General features: G+C 32.8%; 1 protein-coding gene across 2 annotated transcripts in view; it reads right to left on the reverse strand.

Annotated features, from left to right (window-relative positions):
* CycY (cyclin Y) overlaps positions 1–23,855 on the reverse strand; it is a 116,248-nt gene that overhangs the window by 71,558 nt on the left and 20,835 nt on the right. For both annotated transcript variants that reach the window (XM_085810053.1, XM_085810052.1), the window contains exon 2: positions 16,575–16,796. In XM_085810053.1, the coding sequence (XP_085666179.1) occupies positions 16,575–16,713 (139 nt within the window). In that variant the 5' untranslated portion in view covers positions 16,714–16,796. The remainder of the gene's footprint in view (positions 1–16,574; positions 16,797–23,855) is intronic.

Raw genomic sequence — 23,855 nt, forward strand, 5'->3', positions numbered from 1 at the left:
AACCAGTAATAAGTGTAAAACAAAATTTATGGCAGTAATTAACAGACTAAAAATTCCCTCCTACTGCAAATAAATTTTTTACTTTCCAGGCCGTTTCTCAGTTTATGTATCTTGGTTACTATCATCTAGAATGATAACAATATTAAACATGAAACTGACAATCGATTATTTAGAGCTAATATATGCTATCATGGTTTAAAGAATATGTGTTTAAATTATTAAACTTCAAGATGAAAATAAATTTTAATACAACTCTTATTAGACCTATCATATTATATGGTATTTACAAAAACAGGTGAAGAAAGACTTCTAATCTTTGAAAGAAAAATATTGCAAAAAATATATGATCCAATTCGAGAAAATAATAGATGGAGAATTTTGTTTAACCATGAAATATATAGGTCTAAACAACAAAATATTGTCCGAGTCATCAAATCTTATCGTGGCTTGGACATAGTTCTAGATGTGACAACTTTAACCCTGGTAAAAAGGTGACCTTTGTAAGTGTAGATTAAAAGAGGAAGACCTTGCATCTATTGTGTGGAGACAGATCTCACGCCTTTAAAAATCAATCATTGGCAGACCATAGCAACTAAATGGATCTGTTGGAGGAAGCTTTTTGAAACAGCCTCAGCTTGCAATAGGCTGCAGTGCAAGTGAAGAAGAAGGTTAAATATCCATGATGAACAGCACTCAACCCGGCCATCCCTCATCATTGATGGCCTTGTAGAGCAAGTACAGAAGTGCAATATGCAGAATCATTGCTTTACAGTTACAGAACTCACCAGCCATTTCCTGCAGATGTCATGAATTGTGGGACATGAAATTATCAGGAAACACCTGTTCTGAAAACTGTGCACCAGGTTAGTGCCGAAAAAACCTTTCAACCAAATAACAAACGGCATGCATGGGAGTAGCAGCGACTTCTCGCAACGATAACATGATGAAGGCAATGAGTACCTCAACAGGATCATTATGGATGATGAGACTACTCACTTCACCCCAGAAACCAAGCAGCAGTCAATGCACTGCCATCATGGTGGATCTATGGGGCGGACCAAATTCAAGCAGACTGTATCCACATGGAGATTGACATACACGGTCTTCTGGGATAGGAAAGGCATTTTGCTCATTGATCTTTCGGGGTGATACAGTGAATGTTGCACATTACTGCACTACACTACAGCCACTCAGAACAAGAGGTGTGGGATGCTTAGTGCTGGTGTTGTGTTGCTCTGTGACAATGGTGGCCCTGCACAACAAATTTCACTAAAAATCTGCTGACGATGCTTCACTAGGCGATGTCTGACCATCCACCCTATAGACCTGACCCTTGTACCCAGCAACTTCTACCTGTTCTTGCACCTGAAAAAATTTTTGCCCAGGCAGCTTTCCCACAGACTAAGACACACAGATAACTGTCACATTCTGGCTCCTTTCCCAGGCTGCAGACTTCTATGACACTAGACTATAAAAACTTACGAAAAGACTATAAAAACCACGGTATGATCAGTGTTACAGTTTCAGTGGTTCTTATATTGAGAAGTCAATGAAATATTGTTGTAATTTGCAATAAATCCTATCCTGGTTTGTTTCTTTTTCCATGTTTTGTTTCTTTTCATGGACTGCGGGAAATTTACTTTCCAAATGACCCTCATACTAACATACAAACAATTATTGAAAAAAATCATTAAAAACTTAGCTAATGATGTAATTTGTTTGAAAAATAATTGATTTATGTACTAGGCTTTGCTTTATCATGACAAGTCATTGAGTATTTACGGGTTCAAAAATTGAAAGAGAAGAAAAAGCGTTTCGAATGAAGGTCATTTAATCAGTGTCACAACATAGTGAAATATGCTTAATGATTTTTGCTTGCATGGAATATTCACAATGTTTAGCCATTTCCATTCATCATATAAAAAGAAAATTAAACATCCAAAGTGCTTTTGAAGTTCAATAATGCTTATCAGTAAAAAGTGTTTAGCGCTATTTTCATTCATTTAATGGAATAGCATCAGAAGTGATATATATACGGTATTATGCTCCAAACTAAGTAAATTATGTTTTAAAATAACTTTACATATAAGTAATTTTGCAGCATTATATAATTACATTGTTTTATGATTTGTTGATGGTTATAATTTGTTTAAATTGTTTTATGATTTGTTGCTATTTTGCTTAAATTATTTTAAGATGAAAGTTAATAATTCAAAAAATTTTATGATTTATTTAAAATGTAGTTTCGTGCACTTGAATTTAGAAACAAAAAAATACCGAATTTGAAAAAATTAGGTAAAGAATTTGAAGATTTTACTCAGGAAAGGTTCCTAATACAATTAATACTTTTGTACCTGATTAAATATCTCTGAATTTATATTTTTGAATTTTTGCTGTATTTTAAGAATGAAATTATATGTTACAATTTTAAATTGTATGAATTTCTTTAATGTTTTCAAGATAAACGTTGAAGGCTCTCACCTTATGAAAATATACATTTTTTTAATCTAAGTATTTTTATTTTTTCATATAATAGAGTGCATTTTAATTTTTTTATAATGGAATGATAGGGCAGTTTGAAAAAGGCCAGTTGCCTATCCAAGGAATGGATGTCTTTTCTACAGTAACTGCTAAATGATGGAAATGTTAGTATTTAGAGAAAGTGGTGGAGTCTTCAGGTTTTGTAAAGAATAAGTAGAATTTTAAATGTCTTAATAATAGTGAAAAGTTTGAAATTTGTTGTTTACGAATGATGTATACAAAATTTTTATATTTTAAAATGCCTTACGGTAATTTTAATTTCGGCCGGGGGGAGAAGCAGAATTTTCCCTTTCTTCTTATTGTAGGTTGATTTTTTTTGGGGGGGGGCAAAATTTAAAAGGACGTTAACTTGATTATGCAAGTTAGCAAATTATTTGTCTTCAATTTAAGTCGTCAGTTTGTATAATGCTGCATTATTATTAAGTAATATGAAAGATTTTTGAACGAAAAACAGGAAAACTTTGTCAATTGTAAACAATGTCAAAAACCAGTTACCTTTTCTAAAGGAATGGGGGCTTTTTGAGCTATTGTACTTAAGCATCTCCTAAACATCAGCAAGATGGTATGCTGATTTTATTGGAGAGGACATGCCAAATAATCGTCAAAGTATTTTTGTGTTAATCAGTATTGCAGTATTTATATTGAATTTTCTATTGTATTAAATATGTGTACCTACAATAGGAAGAAATTACTCAAATAATCATAAATTCTGTGTTATATTTCTACATGAAAGTTAGCAGCTTAATCTATATTATAATGGAAATATCTTCTTCAAGAAAATCTGAAAACATTTGAACATTTACTTTGTGAAAAAAAAGTGAACATTTACAAAATTTTCATTGGACATTCTATCAACTTGAGGACTCTTAAAAATGTGCAATTGTTTTAAAAAAATATATTGCTTAAAATTATTATTTGAATTAAAAATTCTACGACTTTCAGTGAAATATCAAATACAATCAAAATTCTAAGACATTTTTTTAATTGTTCAAAAGTTAATTTTATGTTTTTTATTTTCAAAATTATATCTCATATTTTGCTGCTTTAATGCCTTTTTTCCTGCCATTCTGTTCTCCCAACTTTTCTTTTGAAGAGGGGGATAGATAAGATATAACAAAATATGATAGTTATTTCTTTTAAAAAAATCATTGGTGACCTCAAAATTAACATTCCAGATTTGGTGCTCTCTCCCTAAATTGTTCTCCTGGATTCGAGATCTTTTTATGTTACATAACATTTTAATGCAGATACCTCTTGTCCAATCAAATTAATTCTAAACCAAAATGTTTTCAAACTCAAACTGAAACTATTGACTCTCTCCCGTCTTTCTCTGTGTTGCAGCGTTCTCTTTTACATATGCTCCCCTGTTGGCAAGACGCTACTTTTCCACACTACTGCTTATTTGCCTAAGATGACATCGTACTTTAAAATGGAACTTATTGTATTCAACTATAATTAAGAAAAATTTTGTCTACAAAAGAATGATTTAATATGCATAAAAAACTGTGATTCTTCAAGCTCAGTTGTGCTAAATGCGTCATCATGCTTTTCCACTCAGCCACTACGGTCTTCTCAGGCATGACACAACATCGAAAGATGCTAAAAAGTACCAGATTTTTCCTTCTACGCATTTAAAATACTACATATATATATATATATATATATATATATAATGCATTCAGAGGAGAACAATAATAAATGAGGGATACAATCACCAATGGTTTGAAAAATTTCATTTGGGAGATCTGATGCTGCAAACAAACCCCATGAACATTGTCCTAACTCCATTGGTTTAAATGAAAGTTATAAATGATATCACCCAAACACTTAATGTATACATTTGTACTGTTTCATGACACTTTGTAATAATAGGAAATGTAAAGAAGCTTAAACAGTGGGAGCTTCACAAATTCACTAATGAAAATCAAACACAGAATTTGGAAGTGTACTTTTCTCTGTTAATATCTAAAGAAATTCTAGGAATGAATTGTGATGGTGGAAGTGAATATTCTATGACACATGGAAACAATTATATATGTTCGTCACAGTGATTAGAAACAAAAGACACTCCAAGGAATCCAAAGATGTTTACTGTATGGAGATCTGCTGCTGAAGTTATCCATTACTCATTCTTCAGTTTGATATGCATGAAGTGCTTTAAGCAATTAACACTCGTAAACAGATACGGAGTTCAGTTGCTTCAAGACAATACCTGACCACATGTGGCTATGCCAATATAGCACATCAAAATTTGGTATACAAAATTGGGCCTCATCCTCTATACTCTCATAACACTGCTCCATTTTTTCAGCACTTGAGACATTTCTGTCTAAGAAAAGCTTTGAGAAAGATACATCAATTTATTGGGCAGTGGAGGACTTCATCACTTCTACAGATGGTCATTTTTATAAATTTAGCATAGTTGACAACAATCTTTTGATGCTACTGGAGATCGCTTTGATAAAACAAGTATTTTTTTTTTATTTGGTAGAACAAGTAGTCTTTCTGAATTGCCTTTAAAGTTAGCCGTTTCATTTACAACAACTCAATATTTTGGTTGATTTTCAGAAAACGACAGAAATAGAACACTTGAAAATGTATATGTCGTATTTACTCCTCCAGACCTTGCTTGGAAATGTATATGTCATATTTACTTCTCCAGACCTACACTATTAATAACCTATTGCTCGCTATTCAAAGGCTTTATGCTACATATAAACAGTTAATACATGGTTTCTATATCAAACAATATCTAATGTTAATCAGTTAAATGGTATTATATAATTATAAAGGAAAATTCCTGGCCTAGTTCCATTTGGATAGACCATTATACAGATATGGATCTACCTCATCATGAGCTTCAACATGTGTCTGATGCAGCTGACCATCATCTGATATTAGGAAGGCTGGCAATCATCACTTTCACAATGGATAGGAAAGGAAGATAGAATGATGGAATCTCAGTTGCTGTACTACCTGCACAGATAGATGGAAATTAGAAATTGGTTTGTGATATGTACGCACAGACTGGAATTGTCTTCTGTAAATACATAACGTTTCCCAAAGAAACCTGAGTATCAACTCGCACGGAAAGTTATTTAGGCCAGTAGAACTCGCAAAATCAACTATACCCTCAGCGGGAATCGAACCTGAATCCTTCCAACTACTAGCTACATGTAATGAGCACTACGCTACAAGGAAATTTACTCTGCTTGAGGAAGTCTGGGTTTCAGTTCCATTTATGGAAAGGCCCAAATATACCATCTGAAGAACTGAGTTTCCCATAGCTAATACAACAGACTCACTGGGATTTGTACCTGTCATTGATTCTACAGGACTCTGAACCTAGTATTGAATCTGAAGATCCCAAAACCTCCCTTCTATCAACAACCAGAAAAAGGCACTTAACATTTGCACGGAACTGCTTGATATTTCAATGTATACTTTGTAAATGTACAAATAATCTTCAGTTCTGTGAACGTTTTACTACTTCATTTTTATAAATGACTTAACAAATGAATTCTAAATTGGATTTTCATTTTTTTAAAAGTAAAAGGCAAAAATATAATTGATAATTTTTTAATGTTTTTATACAATAACTCAATAACTGCAGAAAAGCATATCTTTAGTCATTAAAAAGGTAGGTAGGTATAAAACAGTTTTTTGCAAGTTTTGATTCTGATGGGTAAACAATGAGGAGGATATATTATAGGTTTTGTTATTTGAACATGGCAAATCACGAGGGCTATCTTAAAGAGGAGGAAGCCTTTAAGGTGGACCTTCCTAAAGGGCATTGGCTCGTTTTAACTTTATAAATGCAGAAAATCTTGAAAACCAATCATGCAGGCAGCCCATTTGCCTGACATGGAGCTTAAGTAGATATTCCAGTATTCAGTGGTCTTGACTACTTAACCACTACAGGGGCTCAGAAGAACAACATATTGTGTTCATGAATATTCTTCTGAAATACAGAAAAATATTCTTTACATATAAAAGATATGAACTAAAACAATACTGTTTAACATTTCTCAAAAACTGGAGATTTAAAATCAAATTTATAGCAATTTTGTTTTAATTTCACTGTTTTCCTTCAGATACAAAATACTTTCATTTACTAATTTTACTTACATCTTTATGCAGAGAAAAGCACATATTTTTTCACTGCCTGCTTATTATGCATCGTTTAGTGCCTTCAAATTTAAAGAAAATCTTAATTAAACAAATATTATAATTAGTCAAACCTCAAGTTTATATGTGCCATAATTATATCGTACTTAAGGATTCAAGAAATTTTCCAGCTGCAGATCAGAAGTAATTTTAAACATATGTTCCATGCAATAAATATTTAATGAGAGTGGGGAAAAAGCAATTTAGAGAGAAAGCTAATACATTGCATATTTTTTCTAAATTACACACATTAAGTGAAATTTCACACTTGAAGGCAAACAGTATTTCAATTCTATAACTTTTTAATTTGATTTAATTAATGAAATTCTGCATTTACTAAGTTATGCAGTTACAAAGTCTGAAATCCAAACATCCAATATTTGCAGTGATCTAATTTCTAGACCTCTGGACCACCTGCAACATTTTTTTTTCTTCCCTTACAAAGACTAGGAATGGGGAATAGAATACTAAAGAAAAGGAAGGTGAGCCATACCAAAGATTTTTCTCCTGAGATTCCTGTGTATGACTTCCGAACACCACAGACGATGAAAATATATCACTTGACAGTGGACTGATGTTAGCCACAAAACACATTTTTGGCCCTTGAACGAGGACTTACATTTCCCTACCTGAACTAAATAATAAGTGAAGCCCCAAGACATCTATTAGAAGGGGGTGTTGCTTATACTAGTTTTATTTTGCTGATACAACATCGAGGAAGGGAGAAAGATTACAAAGAGCCCAAGTTTAGTTCCCACACTAAATTTGCTCTTTCTTAATTTTATAATTTCAAGCAGCTTATTATTTTGTTCCATCTGTTATTATTAATCTTATCAAAATTACAATTTTAATAAATGATAACATCTTTCACTCTTTCACTTAAACTGTACAACCATCAATAAGGGAATGGATATCAGAATTTAAGTCAAAATATATATTACATCACAAATGTACTCCATAGGGTTAAGACCCTGAGAGTTAGATGGCCAGGACAGTAATTGGAATTCATCCTTACGCTCCTTGAACCAGTCCAACACAATCTGAGCCTTGTCCTGCTGGAAGATTCCACTTCCAGTTGGGAACACGAGGCATGTACGAGTGCAAGTGATATGCAATTATGTTCAGATATTCCACAGCTGGTCTGTTCTACCACAACTAAGATTCCTAGAGTCACCCATGAGAATGTCTCCCAAAGAATAATACCACCACCAGTAGCCTGTGTATGGCCTGCTGTAGAGGGGAGTGCAACTGTTTGCCTGGAAGATAGCATACCCTGACATGACCATCGATGTGATGAATGAGGAATTGTGATTCATCCGACCAGGCCACTTATCCATGGTCCAGTCTCAATGTTCCCAGACCCATGTTAGGTGCAGTTGACAATGATGCTTGGTCAACAGAGGCACACAAGGTGGGATATCTGCTGCACAGTTCCATGTCCAACAGGGTCCACTGATCATTGTGTTCCAAAATACTTGCACTTAGATCTGCCTTATTGGGCTGTCAGCTGAGCTACTGTTTGGCACCAAATTTGCTCTACCAAGCAAGAGTCTCTGCCATCCTTTTTCTTTGAAGATGTGTAGACATCCAATACCTTGGCATCTACTGCTGGTTTCACCATCATTTATCCACTTTGCCTAAATACTAACAATGGCATATCGTGAACAACCTAACAGTCATGCAGTTTCAGAGATACTTGTTCCGAGTCTTCGGACCATTACAATCTGTCCTCTATCAAATTAGTTTAGATCAGCAGCTCTTTCCAGCACTCACAAAAGTGCAAGAATGATTCCTTACCTTCTCCAGCAGCAGTTAAATACCATTCCCATTTAATACATGCTCTCAACGTCATCCAGACAAGTTCCTTGAAAAATATAGGCATGTTCATGATGCTTTGGCTCATCAGTGTAAAGTAACTTTTAAAAAAACTGATGCAACACATCCAAAATTTCTAGAAATATTTAATTAAAAATCTGATGAGAAGGGCTTTGCAAGATCATGAGAGGATATGTCTGCGGATATTTGCAAAAATGTTTGCCATAATATACAGCCAATTACCATATTTAATGATGATGACAAAAGCCACAAATCTAAATGTTTTCAGATATAAATAAGATATATGAATAAGTCAAAAGAAAAATTTTTCTATTAATGGAATAAAGTAAGAAATGTCAAATGAAAATGATATAACTGAAATCTTAATTATGCTGACAATGCCTTAACCATAAATCAACGAAAAAACAAATATCTGTAGTACCGTTTGAAATCGAGAACTATTGGCATTTCAGTTTCAAATTTAATTTCATGTGGCAGTGATTACGAAAAAAAATCTTCCTTTATACAAAATGCCTCTTTTTTAAAGAAATACTAATAATGAATATTTTTAATTTTATAAATTCTATGTCATCTTACAGGATTTAAACTGGTGACAAAAAATATTGAAATTTCTATAATCCATAATCGCCGAAATCTTGATGGTTCTGAATCCTGAATTTTGTACTGTAGAAAGAAATTCAAAATTTTGGTTCAATTCCAATTTGCCCAAATCTTTTCTACCCACAAATGGAAATATATATATATATGTTAAGCACACCACAACAAGATAACTCCATATTTTGAAATACTGTACAACAAATAGAACTCTACACACAACAATAATACACCAATGCAAATTGTAATGTTAAGACAAAAAACAATGTCATGCATTTTAAGTAAAGATGTTTGACTTCAGAGGCATAAGCGCCTATTTGTCAGAAATAAAAGAAGTTTTTGCTTTTGAAGAATAAGGAAATCAGTCACCTCAAATTCTGTAATTAAAAAGTGCCAGAAAAAGCAATAATTCACTAATTCAGAGATTATAGAGAATGGCATGATGTGGTTTTTTACAAAAATGAATAAAAAGATACAGGACTTTTTAATAATTTGATTTAATTTCCAGGTTAAACTTTTTACAGACAGGTGGTGTTTCGATTGACAGAAACTTGTGCAATAGCGCAGCGCAACTTTCGCAACACTTTACACAGCATCAAGCTGCATCTGACAACCACACTCATGAATGAAGGCTGTTGTACTAAACAACTGTAATCCTTGTTGAGTTGGATTTTAGAAGTTGAGGTTTTTGTAGCTGAGTCGAACCATTTTATGAAATTCTGATACAACAGAGCCACCTGTCATTGGGGGGAAGAACTATTCTGGCTGCAAAATATCTCATCATTAAAAAATCTCATGTCCTGTGGATTTCTGTGAAAACCACATCTTGCTAGTCTCCCCAACTTTGGATGATCCAATATTTTCAGCTTCTAACAAAACAAAAAGAATGTCTTATTTTGAAGTATTAATCATCTGTACATCAAGTAGATGATAGACAATTTTGCCGTTTCCCTTTATATTCAACTATATATTATTAAACAGATAAAGTTTTACTAAATCTACATGAGCTGTTTAATGAAATTCCCAAATGAAAAAGTGAAAATACTTCTGTCACAAGGCTCATTAAAAAGCAAATGAAATTAAATATCAGTTGGTGAAAACTCTTTTACCTCATATTCTTACAGAACACAATAGAAAAATAAACCATTTCAGCAAGTGTTCGCTCTTTATGTAAATTTTGATTTTGTTCTCTGCAAGAGGGTGCCTGCGAGCACCAAATGTACCAACTTGTTCTCACCGCCAATAAATGCAATAATGAACGTGTGTGTCTACTTATCCATCCACTTTACATGGTCCGTCGACAGCCAGCATAATACTTTTGGATGACAAGTCAAGACATTTTTAACGCTCTAAAATAGCAGGATATTCATGCAAAGAGAACGAATTATTTTGTGTCAGGATTGTGAGAATAGCAGCCGGAATATGGAATCTATTTTAAAGCAAAAGTTAATCATTAAGGGTAAGTTAACTCGTTTCATTTTACAAGTAAATAGTTTACAAAATCAAGAAAATTCTTTTCCTGTCATTGAAGGGTATGAAAATGATGTTAGAGCTTTAGATGCTGAAGTGAACAGTTTAAATGATAACATTCCTGGTACTTGTTCTAACGCAGAATTTAATAAGTATGAATAGAAACGCATGAAATGTTTTCTAAATTGGATGTATTAAAAGTTACTTTAAATGAAGAATCAAGAAAACTTACTAATTAATGTCAAGATATAATGAATGCTAATGCAAATGGTTTAAAACTCCCTCGCATAGAACTGCCAGTGTTTACTTCTAATTACAATGATTGGTTTCATTTAGGGATTTATTTCTTGCCAGTGTTGGAAGTAATAGTACATTAAGTGACAGTCAAAAACTGCAATATCTTAAGCTTTCTGTGAAAGGTGAAGCTGCTGTTTTACTACAATCAGTTCAAATTTCAAACGCGAATTATGAAAAGGCGTGGAAAGCGCTTACTGAACATTACGAAAACCAAACAGAAATAACAAATGCAGTGTTAAATAAATTAATTTCACAGCCTGTTCTAAAACATGAATCAGCTTCAGGTTTGTGGAGATTAATTGATACATTAAAAATCCTTAAACAGCCAGTAAAGTATTGAGATACTATGATTATTTTTCTGTTAAAAAGAAAACTTGATCACGAAACATTAAAAGAATGGACGTTAGAGTGAACAAACACAAAAATTTCTGCTTTCGCTGAATTCAAAGAAGAAAGAGAAGGATAGTTTGTTTTCTAAAACTAAAACTCCCAGTTCAGGTGGTAGATATGCTTTTTCGTCACAACTTGTGGCTAATTTGTGTCTTCATTGAAAGAGTAATTCTCATTCTCAATTATTATTTAAATGTGATAGCTTTTTAGAATTCCCTATTAAAGAAAAATGGGATATTATTAAATGGAATAAATTATGTGCTAATTGTTTGAAAAATAGTAAAACGCATCCCATTTTTAAATGTCATGCAGGCATGTGTAAATCTTATTCAAAGCCAAGTAATACAGTGTTATGTTCAAAAACTTCAATTCATGAAAAATGTCATACATCGACGGAACACAAAACTTCTTCTATTGGCAGCAATAATGCCACGGTGCCTGTCACGCAAGAAGTTTTATTGCCTACTGCGGTTGTTTATGATAAAGATATTAATGGCGATTTACAAAAATGCAAGATGGTGATTGATTCAGGTAGCCAGGGTTCATTTATTTGGGAGCACTGTGTAAATTTATTGCACCTAAAGCGTACTAGTGCAAACATAAGTGTAAACGGCTTGAGCTCACAAAAAAACTCGTAAGGTTTCAGTTAAGTTACAGTTCAATTACAAGTAACATCTCCATTTTATAAAAACGCAAGCATTTCAGTTAATTCATTAATTATTATACCCAAGATCACATGTGACCTTCCTCAATATCAAGTTGATAGGTCTATTTTGACAGCATTTAAATACTTGTGTTTAGCAGATGCAAATTGCTTCCAGCCTGGCTCAATAGATATTTTTTAGGCACAAATGTATTTGGCGAGATAATGCTTCATGGACGTTTAACTGCTACAGGACATTCGTCAACAGCCTTAGAATCAACATTCGTTTGAGTCATCATCGACACGATGAAATGTGTATCACAAACAATTATATCTAATTATACCATTTGTACCAATGTTCAATTTTAGCTTGAAAAGTTTTAGAAATTAGAAGAAATTTCAGAAACAAAGCCTTACACAGAGGAAGAAATTGAGTATGAAAATCATTTCAAGCAGAATTTTTCTCGTGACTCAAAAGGTAGATTTGTTGTTAAGTTTCCATTTCGTAGGTCAAGCAGTGAACTTGGGTCATCTAGGGATGTTGCTATACATCGTTTACAACAAACTGAATGCCATTTTATTAGGAATAAATTTCTTTCCAGTCAATATCACAAATTTATGGAGAACTATCAACAACTTAGTCGTATGGAATTGATTCAGTTCCAGATAAAAATGGTGATAAATTTCGAGTGGTATTTGAATGGTGCTGCTAAATCTTCTAGCGGTATTTCTCTTAATGAGAAATTGATATTTAGTCCACAGTTACAGACTGATCTGATGACATTAATTATTCGTCTTAGAATTCACAGAATAGCTCTAACTGTGGACGTAGAGAAAATGTACAGCAAATCATACTACAAGATGTACACATTCAAAGAATAGTCTGGTGCAATTCACCTTATAAACTAATTCAGGATTTTAGATTAACTAGGATTGCTTATGGTACTGCATCAGCACCATACCTTGCAGTAAAATGTTTACAGCAGTTAGCAATAGAAGAAGCAAATAATTTCCATTTGGCTTTCAAAGACATGCCTTAGCAACTTCTACGTTGATGATTTGATGTCCTGAGAAAGTTCAATTACTGACGCTATAGAATTACAAATGCAACTGAATCAGATGTTGTCAAGTGCAGGATTTGTTCTAAGAAAATAGGCTTCAGATATATTTTTCTTTAAAGTCAATTTATCATATCCTGAAGTCTTAACCAAATGAACAGTACTTTCAACAACTGCAAAGACCTTTGACCGCCTTGGATGGTTGGCACCGATCACAGTTCGGTATAAATTGATCATGCACAAATTGTGGAAACATCAGTTGCAGTGGGATGAAAAGGTTCCTCCAGATATTGCATGTGAATGGAAACAACTTACAGAAGATATGTTATTTATTAAAAGTATCAAAATTTCACAATTCTTGTTGGTTGAATCAGATAACCAGTTTCAACAGCATGGGTTTTGTGATGCTTCAGAGAAGGCATACACCACTGCAATTTATTATTGTTCTGTGTTAGATACTGGACAAATAAATGTTCAGTTGGTGATAGCCAAGACAATAGTTTCACCACTAAAAACCATATTACTTCCTCGATTTTAACTTTGTGGAGCATTCCTGTTGACTGAATTGATGGACTTCACCTGTAAAGCTTTGGATACTCCTATATCACAAGCTTATTTTTATACTGATTCCACTATTGTACTAGCCTGGACAGGATCTCATGCAAGCCAATGGAAGACCTTCATCGCTAATAAAGTAGCAAAAATCCAGACTCCTGTAAAATTGGCATCAAGTGAGTAGAAATACTAATCCTGCTGATCTTGCAACTCACGGTGTGTCATCATCAGCACTGGTTACTTCATTGTGGCTACATGGTATACATGATTTATTGTATGATTTATTTCCTTTTCAGCCAGCATCATCTGCATCACTACTGAATGATTCTGTGCCTGAGCAAAGATGTGCTTTACAGTCAACAACTGCTACCAGTCACTTGATACGCTCATGATTTATTTTATAAATATTCTTCTCTCAACAAACATGTTTATGTTATAGTATTATGTCTGAGGTTTGTAAATAACTGTAGAAATTTAAGAGATAAGGTAAATGGATTTTTAAAAACTAGTGAATTAACTCATGCTATGCATGTGTTAATTAAATTAATGGAATATGTTGAATTTAAGAATGAAATTAACACTTTAAGCAGAAATTAATCATTATCTTGTACAAGCAAAATTTTATCTTTAAATCCATTTTTAGATAATTCAGGTATTCTCAGGGAGAAGGGCACTAGCGACATGCAAACCATGCATATGGCTTTAGGCATCCCATTTTGCTGCCAAGTGGTACATTTTAACTCATCTCATCGTTAGACATTACCACGAAATATTTTTGCATGTAGGTCCACAACTTATGCAATCTTGTAGTCAAGAACAATATTAGATCATAGGTGCTAGAGCTGTTATCAGAGATTTAGTTAGAAAATGTATAAAGTGTTGCAGAATTAGAGCATCTGTCACTAATCCACTGATGAGCAATTTGCCATCTAGTCGCGTTTCCCCTGCTCCTGTGTTTTTGCGCTGTGGAATGGGCTACACAGGTCCTTTTCAAATTAAAGCAAATAAGGGTTGAGGCCCTAGGTCATACAAGGCATATATAGCTGCATTTGTTTGTTTTACTACTAGTAACTGATCTTTTAGCAGATGCTTTTATTGCAGCCCTTAAGAGGTTCATTTCCTGCAGGGGCAAAAGCAGTGATATATATAGCGATTTCAGTTCCAATTTTGTTGGAGCAAAACGCAAACTCTTGGAATTTGAAAGGCTTGGTAGATCTGCAACTTATAACAAAAACGTTAGTAGATATTTGGTTGATAATGGCATTAAATAGCATCTAAATGTTCCAGGTGTGCCACATATGACTGGACTCTGGGAAGCTGGTATAAAATCAGCAAAGTTTAATTTAAAACAAGTAGTTGGTGAGACAAGATTGACATCTGAAGAATTTGGAACATTTATCACACAAATAAAAGCTTGTCTTAACTCACAACCTCTAACAAATTTATCTAATAATCCAAATGACTTATCAGCATTGACACCTGGTCATTTTCTTATTGGTAGATCATTAACAAGTATTTCTGAACCAAATTACATTGAAGTTAATGTTTCCCATCTCACTAGATGGCAACATATTCAAAAAAATGGTTCAACAGTTTTGGAAGCGTTGGCACAAAGAACATCTATGTTGATTACAACAAAGACCAAAATGGCTTTTGCCATCTAAAAATTTTCAAGTTAATGATCTGTGTTTCATAAAAGATAACTAAACAAAAAATAGGTAGAATTACTCAGTTGCATCCTGGTCTTGATAATATTGTTAGGGCTTTGACTATTAAGACTTCAGATGGCATGGTCAAAAGAAATATTACAAAATTGTGTCATTTACGAATTTGAGTTTTAATTCATATGTATTATAAATTAAGTATTATATCATGCTTTTAATATTGTATTGTGTTTTTTGAATTTGCTGAATTTTAACTACTGAATGTTGAAATAGCACTTCAAGGTGGGCGGCATGTTCATGCTTTATGTAAATTTTGATTTTGTTCTCTGCAAAAGGGTGCCTGCGAGCACCGAACTATATCTATTGATCCAACTTGTCCTTCTCACCGCCAATAAACGCGATAACGAACATGTGTATCTACTTTTCCCATCCACTTTACAGTAAAAGCTATCCCTTCAATATTTTATAAAACAGTTTTACACAGAAATATCAGAATTAATAGAATTAGTTTTTAAAATCACTCTATAATGTAAACGTGTTTCTAGACAAATGATTATTTCCACTACACTAACATTTTCATCACAATCATATTTTTTAACTCTCCATTCTATCTGAAGCATTACTTAAAGACATATATTGCCTCAGTGAATACAATCAAAATTTTATCCAATATCCTTATTGCAATTTATTGTACGTCAAAAAATGTATATACACTTTAATAAAGAAAAACTCTTTGTCTGTTAGTACCAAACTTAATTAAGTTAACATAATCATACATATTATACGTTAAGTTTAATATAATGTTCATACACGTATACATGTACACTTCGAATGTTCCAACTGATGGCCATTAGTAGCCAGGCAATAGTTGCTTGAACAAGGGATCCATGGGGATTCCTGCACAAGTTGCTATAATTTGGACGAAGATTCTCAAATGTAGCCAGGTTCCTCGAGATATAAAACATCCTTCAAGATCCTCCAAAGGTCAGTTCCTCAAATGTCAAGTGTGCCTTTACCATTTCAATTCATTATCAAACATCATACATCATGTTAGTCATGAAAGTACCAACATCTCTTGAAAAAAACATACTATATACTGTAAAAATAATGCAATTCAACTTTGAAACCAACAGGCAGATGTGTTAAAATATGTATATATTTTTCATATGGAATCTACATTGAGATCAACCAATTATTGTTTAATTATACCACTCTCACATTTGCACCAAGTTTTAAAATGAAATCCCTTCTATACATTGCTTTTAATGTTTCAATCTGTAACCATGTGCATATAAAGAAACAAAAAGTGCATATTCATACTATTCTCAAGATTAAATAACTAGAACTAAAACTACAAACCTTCTGGCTCCCTTTCACTAATGTGTTGCAGATTGGATATGCTCTCATCCTGGAAATAAATTCTTTGGCCTCCTTCTGGGTTTGCTTTCCTGTCAAAAATGGGGCTATGACATGCACAACATGAAAATTTATTGCCCATGATGCAGATGGGATGAAATAAATTCAAATACTCCTTGACAATACTATCCTTGTATCAGATAACTCCATGCTATATACACAACTCTATAGAGGAAAGAAGAAATAAATAAGTTTTTTCACTCACCACATCTTCAAACAATGTAAGTAAATTCAAATATAAACTAGCCAAAGTATTTTTACACATCTAATAGCTTATTCTATATTGATATGCACATATAACAACTTAATATTTATATAATGAAGTGACATCTAATGTTTAAGCAAGACTATTTGGTACTTGCATATTAATGCAACCACTTTAGTAAAAATCGCCAAAATTTCAGAATGTACCGAGCTGTTGGCAACCGTGCACATAACACATTCAGAAATCATGCACAGCAATTCTTCAGTTTTTAACAACTAATATTGCTGTTTTTGTATGCATTCTTTTTGTTGTTGTAAAAAGTTTTTATAGAAAAATCATGATTTTGTTTTAAAACATCTGCTTGCATGATTTGCTCACACAGGATCAAACTGCAATAAAATTTCTGCACGAATATAGACTTTTGCCACAAAATCAATACACCAAACAGCTGCTTTGAATCTCTTCTTAAAATGAACAGTACAAAATTTCCATCAGAAGAAAGAAAAAAAAAAAAAAAAAAAAGACTGCTTGCAAGTAGGTTCAATGATTTTTTTGGTGGATAAATACCTAGTTAAAACATAAAATATTATATCTGTAATGATAGTTTGCAAGTGATAGATATTTTTTTACAATCACAGTAAACCCTTGTTAACATGAATCTCAAGGAACCGAAAAATCACAAGTTCGCATTAAAAAAATTAATTTTAACTGGAGACTCAAATTTTATTTTTGGAATAATTTTTTCTACACAATAATTAATTAATATTAAAAATATGAAAAATTTAATATTAAAAAAATTAATTTTAACTGGAGACTCAAATTTTATTTTTGGAATAATTTTTTCTACACAATAATTATTTACAGTATATAGTTACTAAGTATTATAATATCTTATGCATGCTGTCACAGGAAACACTACAATAATACATTACTACATTTTAACATGAAAAAAATGCATTCATAGATCAATTTTTGGTGAAAAATTCTTCTTTCTTTACCTGTTGCAGACAGGACAGAAAATGCACAGTAACTTCATGGCCAATTATACTCATGGCTTCTGTAAAACTAGCAGTCAATTCAGATGTTGCAGTAAAACGTTCTACAGTGTCCACAACATGTAACATTTCCTGGTGTGTGCAGAATGATATAGACTCTTCCTTTTTTTTCTGATGACAATTCTCACACCTCAGATTCCACTACAGCTAACATGGCAACATCCCATCTGCATTTATAAGCTCCTCAAAACTAACATCACGGTTCAAGACATTTTGTAGACTACTACACACGTCAGTGAAGTAGTACTGTTGTCACCACCTAACTCATCAACAAGGTTAACATCTCTGTCTCCAGGCTCTGCTAAAACAGTTCTGTATGTATTGTGATGACACGGTTTTCAAGGGTGTGGCGAGAGCCTTTATTGCATCAAGCACACTCTAAGCTCGTGTTTATGTCTCCATAAAGAGAAGATACTAAATCGCTCAGTGACCATTGGAAGAAGACAAGTAACTTTATGCGATTAATTCAAAATTACTTAAGATTTAACATTAGCCATATTATTCAACTTTTAAAAAATAAAAAAAAAGCACATCTAAACACAAAAGTGCATTTGTTGGTTGAAGCTCATGACACAATGACCGCAATTGCCAAACAATGTCACTTGTGCTGGCTATGTTTTCAAGAATACAGCACATTCTGTGAGATTTTCAATTAAATGGGACAGAACATTTCTAAATGTCGCACTCACAAAGAAACAACAGGAAAAAACATGACAATCTTTGACAGTTCATGTTAAATGATAAATTATGCAATGGATTAAAAACAGTTCATAATTCATGTTAACCAATAAAACGTCCTGTAAGATCATACACATCATAGCCAGGACAGAAATTTTGTTCATGTTAACCAAGTGTTCACCTGCAACACCTAACAAATTCGTGTTAAGGGGGGTTTATTGAAAAAAGTCATCACTTCTTTTCTTCCCGAAACTGTCACCAAAGGTGATTGGGCTAATATGCAAGTACTTACAATGTTTTGTTATTGTCACTATCTTCTCTATAATCCTTTATTGCTCTTGGACCAATAATATTCTCTAGATCACCTCAGCACTTACAAATGACTGACAATGCCCATGTAAAATTGAGATCTAAATATTTGAAAGATTAAATTCATGGTGGCTTTTGATAATTACTGTAACTATTTTAATTTTCCTTGAATTTTTATTCATCTTGTACAGAGGATATTTGCAAAATAAAATGAAAAAGCTTTAAAAATAAATGAGCTTCCTTCTAAATCATTGATTTACAGTTCAAAATTTCCACATACTCCATTCAAATAACAAATGCATTGATTAAATCAATTACGGAAAATGCTGTTTTGATGGCATTCATAAAATATATCACAAGAGAAATCTGGATCTTCCATATGTTTTGTGAAATATCTGCAAAGCTTTTATGAATTACAGTTACATTATTAAAAAAAAATTGCATTATGTTTGTACTGATTTATTCAGACAGTAAGCACTCTGATAATTTGGGTTCTCCTGTATTTAGATAACCCATTTCTGGCACTTCTTGTTGCATACTGTTTCACAACTAAAGACTTAAAATATTCTACACAAATTTTTCATATCATTTCCATAATGTTTATTCTTCTCTCTCTTTACATCTCCATTTTTCACTGCAGAGCCATACGAATAATTTTCTAGGAAATTATTCACCTTTATTATTTTTTACCTTTATAAGGAGCTCCTGCAATCATGTTTTAACTGCACTCAAATAATAATGATAACAACAACAAACAGAATAATCTAGTTTTGTTACAGTCTGAAATCTGCATGGCAAAGAAATTAATGCAAGCTGCGATTTTCAGGTATTGATTAGCATTAGACTCTGTAAACTGAATCGTACTGAAATATGCAATGCTTCATGAGATATTATTCTTGATCTGTCATAACATTATTTGATACACTCTAGTACTCAATTTTATTTACAATTTTCTGATGACTAATATATACTGTGCTAAAAGTTGTGATTAGACATGACAAACTTAACGTAAGAAATGCATCAGATAAAAAAATCTGCTTTGTACGGTCCAACCATCAATTTATCATCAAGCTTTATACAGACTGAATTTTGTTTCATCCGAGAAAGAAGTGTATTTTAAACATTTTTTTAGACTAACAGGCACCCTCTACTGTTAAGCTACCTATTAGCTTTAATTTTTTATGTTATCAGGAGTTTAATGTCATTTTTTATTTATTTATTGAGACATCCTTTCATTGCAGAAGGGAATTAACCTAGTGTTATGCAAATAAGCAAAAAGCATGTATTTGATGCTATAAAAGGAACAAAAAATGTATTTGAGCATAAAACGTGTCTGATGTCAAAACAAACATTAAATTAAGAAAACTTCACATCTTTTTTCCGCTTTCTACGATACACTATGAAAACACTTTTTCGAACTTATGTATTTTCTTGTCAACCATGAAGCCGTGGCCAAGCAGCATGATTTTGCATCAGTTGTGGATACATGCGACATAATAACAAACTCACAACATCTCTTTCCATCTGATGTAACCCTGAGGAATTCTCAATGAGCCAATTTTTGTTTTTATGAGCATGGATATAAATCAACTGTTATTGCTGCATTTTTTTTTCTTGCATTTTGGACAAAAAATATTACAATTTCAGCTGTACCTTCTATGGAGCAGCAAACAGGGAATTACTTTCAAAGTTATGAGATCCTACCATAAAAATTATATGTGATATTTTGGCCATCATGATGAAGCTTGGCATCAAAGTTCAGGCATGGCTTTTTGCAGAGTGGTAAGGAGAATATCCAAAGACGACATAAATTGATTTAGCTTTTAATTGCCCATTTTTATTTAATCCAATTAGCAGATCATTTTCATTTTATATGAAACTCTCTAAATTACACGTATCCATAGTAATTTTAACTAAGTAGGATTGAATTTAAACTTTCTGCGTCATAACTAATTCTAACAAAGGAAGGAAAGATAGACAGAGTAGCAACGATATTAAGAAGCAGTCTGACTGGAAAATGGCGCGTACTCAGTATTTACAGTAGCGGTTATGTAATAGGCTTGCAAATTCTAGAAGGTACTGGTCTAGGGGGAAGATCCTAAATTGCAGAAATTAATTAAAGGTTGCTGGTTCGCAAAGAGCAAAGCCATCGTATTTTTTTATATTTTACATATATATATATATACATATATATATTAATGAACATGATGTGGTTAGTTAAATATGGCCAAGAAAATAGTCATAGATTGGAACAATAACTGCAGGAAGTTTATACCCATAGCAATCAAAACAGAGCTTCCATTAACCCTTTGACGCGTGGTGGTCGCGCCTTGAAACCACCAATTTTCGGATTTTTTTCTCCTCTTCTTTCCGAAATACATGTTTTAGGTCTTAGTACTTCAAATTGGATGCCTTTTAAAATTCATTTTCAATGAAACAAAATAACTTCCATTTATTAATATAAACAACTTTAAATTTCAAAAGTTATTCATCGCACATCATGACTTCTATCATAAACAATAAAAAAATAGCAATAATTAAACTGCATATACAAAGAAAACCCTCTATATGTATGACATTTGCTTTGTGGTTTCAAGGCATGACCACTGCACCACTAGCATTAGAGCAGTGATTCCCAACCGGTGGTTTGCGAACCCTTGGGGTTTGCAGTGTTTGCACGAGGGGTTCGCGAAAATAATATTGTAATGGCGGATTTTTTAAAACGACATTAAAATCAAAAGAAAAAAATTAAAGAACACACCCACTGTAAAACAGATTGTTCGCTGCCTGTTTGTTAAGAAATCTATGATAAATTTCAATATTTTCATTTCTTTTTTCCTTATTTGTTTTTCAAAATTACTTCATCAATATCAAATTATATCAACAATTTTATACATTATAATTTATTCCTCTTATTCAAGTAACCAAATACTATTCTCTTTTTATTACAAACATTTATTTATATTTAAAACATTTTATCAATGTGATTAGAATCATGTTTTGCTTTATTTTTAAAATCATTGCAGCAGTTTTCCCTTCTATGTAATATTTTTTTTTTTTTTTTTACAATACAAAGTGATACTGTGACTGTCAAGGTTTTGTGTAAATGACTTAATAATTATTAATTTAATTATTATTACAGCTTATTTTTATTATGGATCAACGGTTAAAAACGGGTCGTTTAGAAACGAGACATGATAATCGAGATGATAGTACTGAAAGCAGTAGTGAGGTACCGTTTCACCAGACGAAAAACAAAGGAAATGATGATAGAAAAGTGAAAAAGCGAAAATATGACCGTGACTATCTACAATTGGGTTTTCATTTTACTAGGGATAAGTCGGAACCTAAACCGCTTTGTGTTATACGTAACGAAGCTCTTGCCAACAGCAATTTAAAGCCATCACTTCTTTGTAGACATATTGAAACAAAACATCCAAAGCACAAAGATAAACCTCTTGAATATTTCAAAAGAAAATTAGCAGATATCAAAAAGTGTAGCCTTTCTTTTCTTCTTTCTTGACTTCAAACGAAGATAGTAAAATGGCCCTTGAAGCATCATTTCGAATAAGTTATAGAATTGCAAGATTTGTGTTGTATGTAACGAAGTTCTTGCTAACAGCAGTTTAAAATCATCACTTCTCCGTAGACATATTGAAACAAAACATCCGACACACAAAGATAAACCTCTTGAATATTTCAAAAGAAACTTAGCAGATATCAAAAAGTGTAGCCTTTCTTTTCTTCTTTCTTGACTTCAAACGAAGATAGTAAAATGGCCCTTGAAGCATCATTTCGAGTAAGTTATAGAATTGCAAGATCCTGACAAGCACATACAATAGCAGAAAATTTAATTGGACCATGTGCGAAAGATATCGCCAAATGTGTGCTTGGGGAAAAGGCAGCAAAGAAAATTGAGCTAGTTCCCTTATCAAACAACACAGTGTCGCGTATAATTAATGACTTGGCTAATTATGTGGAGAACGAACTTCTAAAAAGAATAATTATTTTGCAATTCAACTCGACGAATCGATGGATGTAACAAATGCCGCAGTCTTGCTTGTCTATGTTAGATATCTTTTTACGAATATTGTTCAAGAAGATGTACTATTTGCAAACCCTTTGAAAACCTACACAACTGGAGAAGCGATTTTCGATATGATCAATGGGTACTTTGAAAAGAATGGAATAAGCTGGTCTTATTGTGTGGGTATGTGTACAGATGGTGCAAAATCAATGACAGGAAAATTTTCTGGTTTTGTGGCATGGGTGAAGAAGATCAACGAGAAAATTCAAAGGACTCATTGTTGTATTCATAGACAAGGCTTTAGTATGTAAGCGTATTCCTGCAGAGTTATCTACTACTTTAAGTGATGCTGTGAAAATTGTGAACTTTATAAAATTGCGTGCTACAAATTGCCGTCTATTCCGTAGGCTTTATGAGGATTTTGGAAGCTTCCCCGTTTCTTTACTACTTCCCACAGAAGTTAGATGGCTTTCCCGTGGTAAAGTTTTGACGCGTTTGTTTGAATTGAAGTCCAAGCATTTTTTTATTGATCATCCGTTTCATTTGTCTTCTTGTATATCTGATGTTCTTTGGCCGCAAAAGCTTGCGTATTTAGCTGACATTTTTTGTAAACTGAATGAATTAAATATGTCTTTACAAGGCGAGAGTGTCACCATTTTCAGTGTACATGACAGAATTGAGGCTATGTTGAAAAAGATCAATTTTTGGATTCAATGCCTGCAGATAATTGAGTATGAATGTTTCGATTCTGTCAGCACTTTTTTATCAGAAAATTCAACTTAACTTGATGAAAACATTAAAAGGAGTATATGTGAACATCTGAACTTCCCATTAAAAGGAGTATATGTGAACATCATTTGATTAACTTTCAATGACTATTTTCCCAACGGATGGAATATATCCATCTCAAACAACTGGACACGTAATCCATTTCGAGGAAATGCAAGTTC

This window comes from Stegodyphus dumicola, chromosome X2 (assembly GCF_044657685.1).
Source record: "Stegodyphus dumicola isolate Sdum_Otavi_A_Nest chromosome X2, ASM4465768v1".
Lineage (NCBI taxonomy): Eukaryota > Metazoa > Arthropoda > Arachnida > Araneae > Eresidae > Stegodyphus > Stegodyphus dumicola.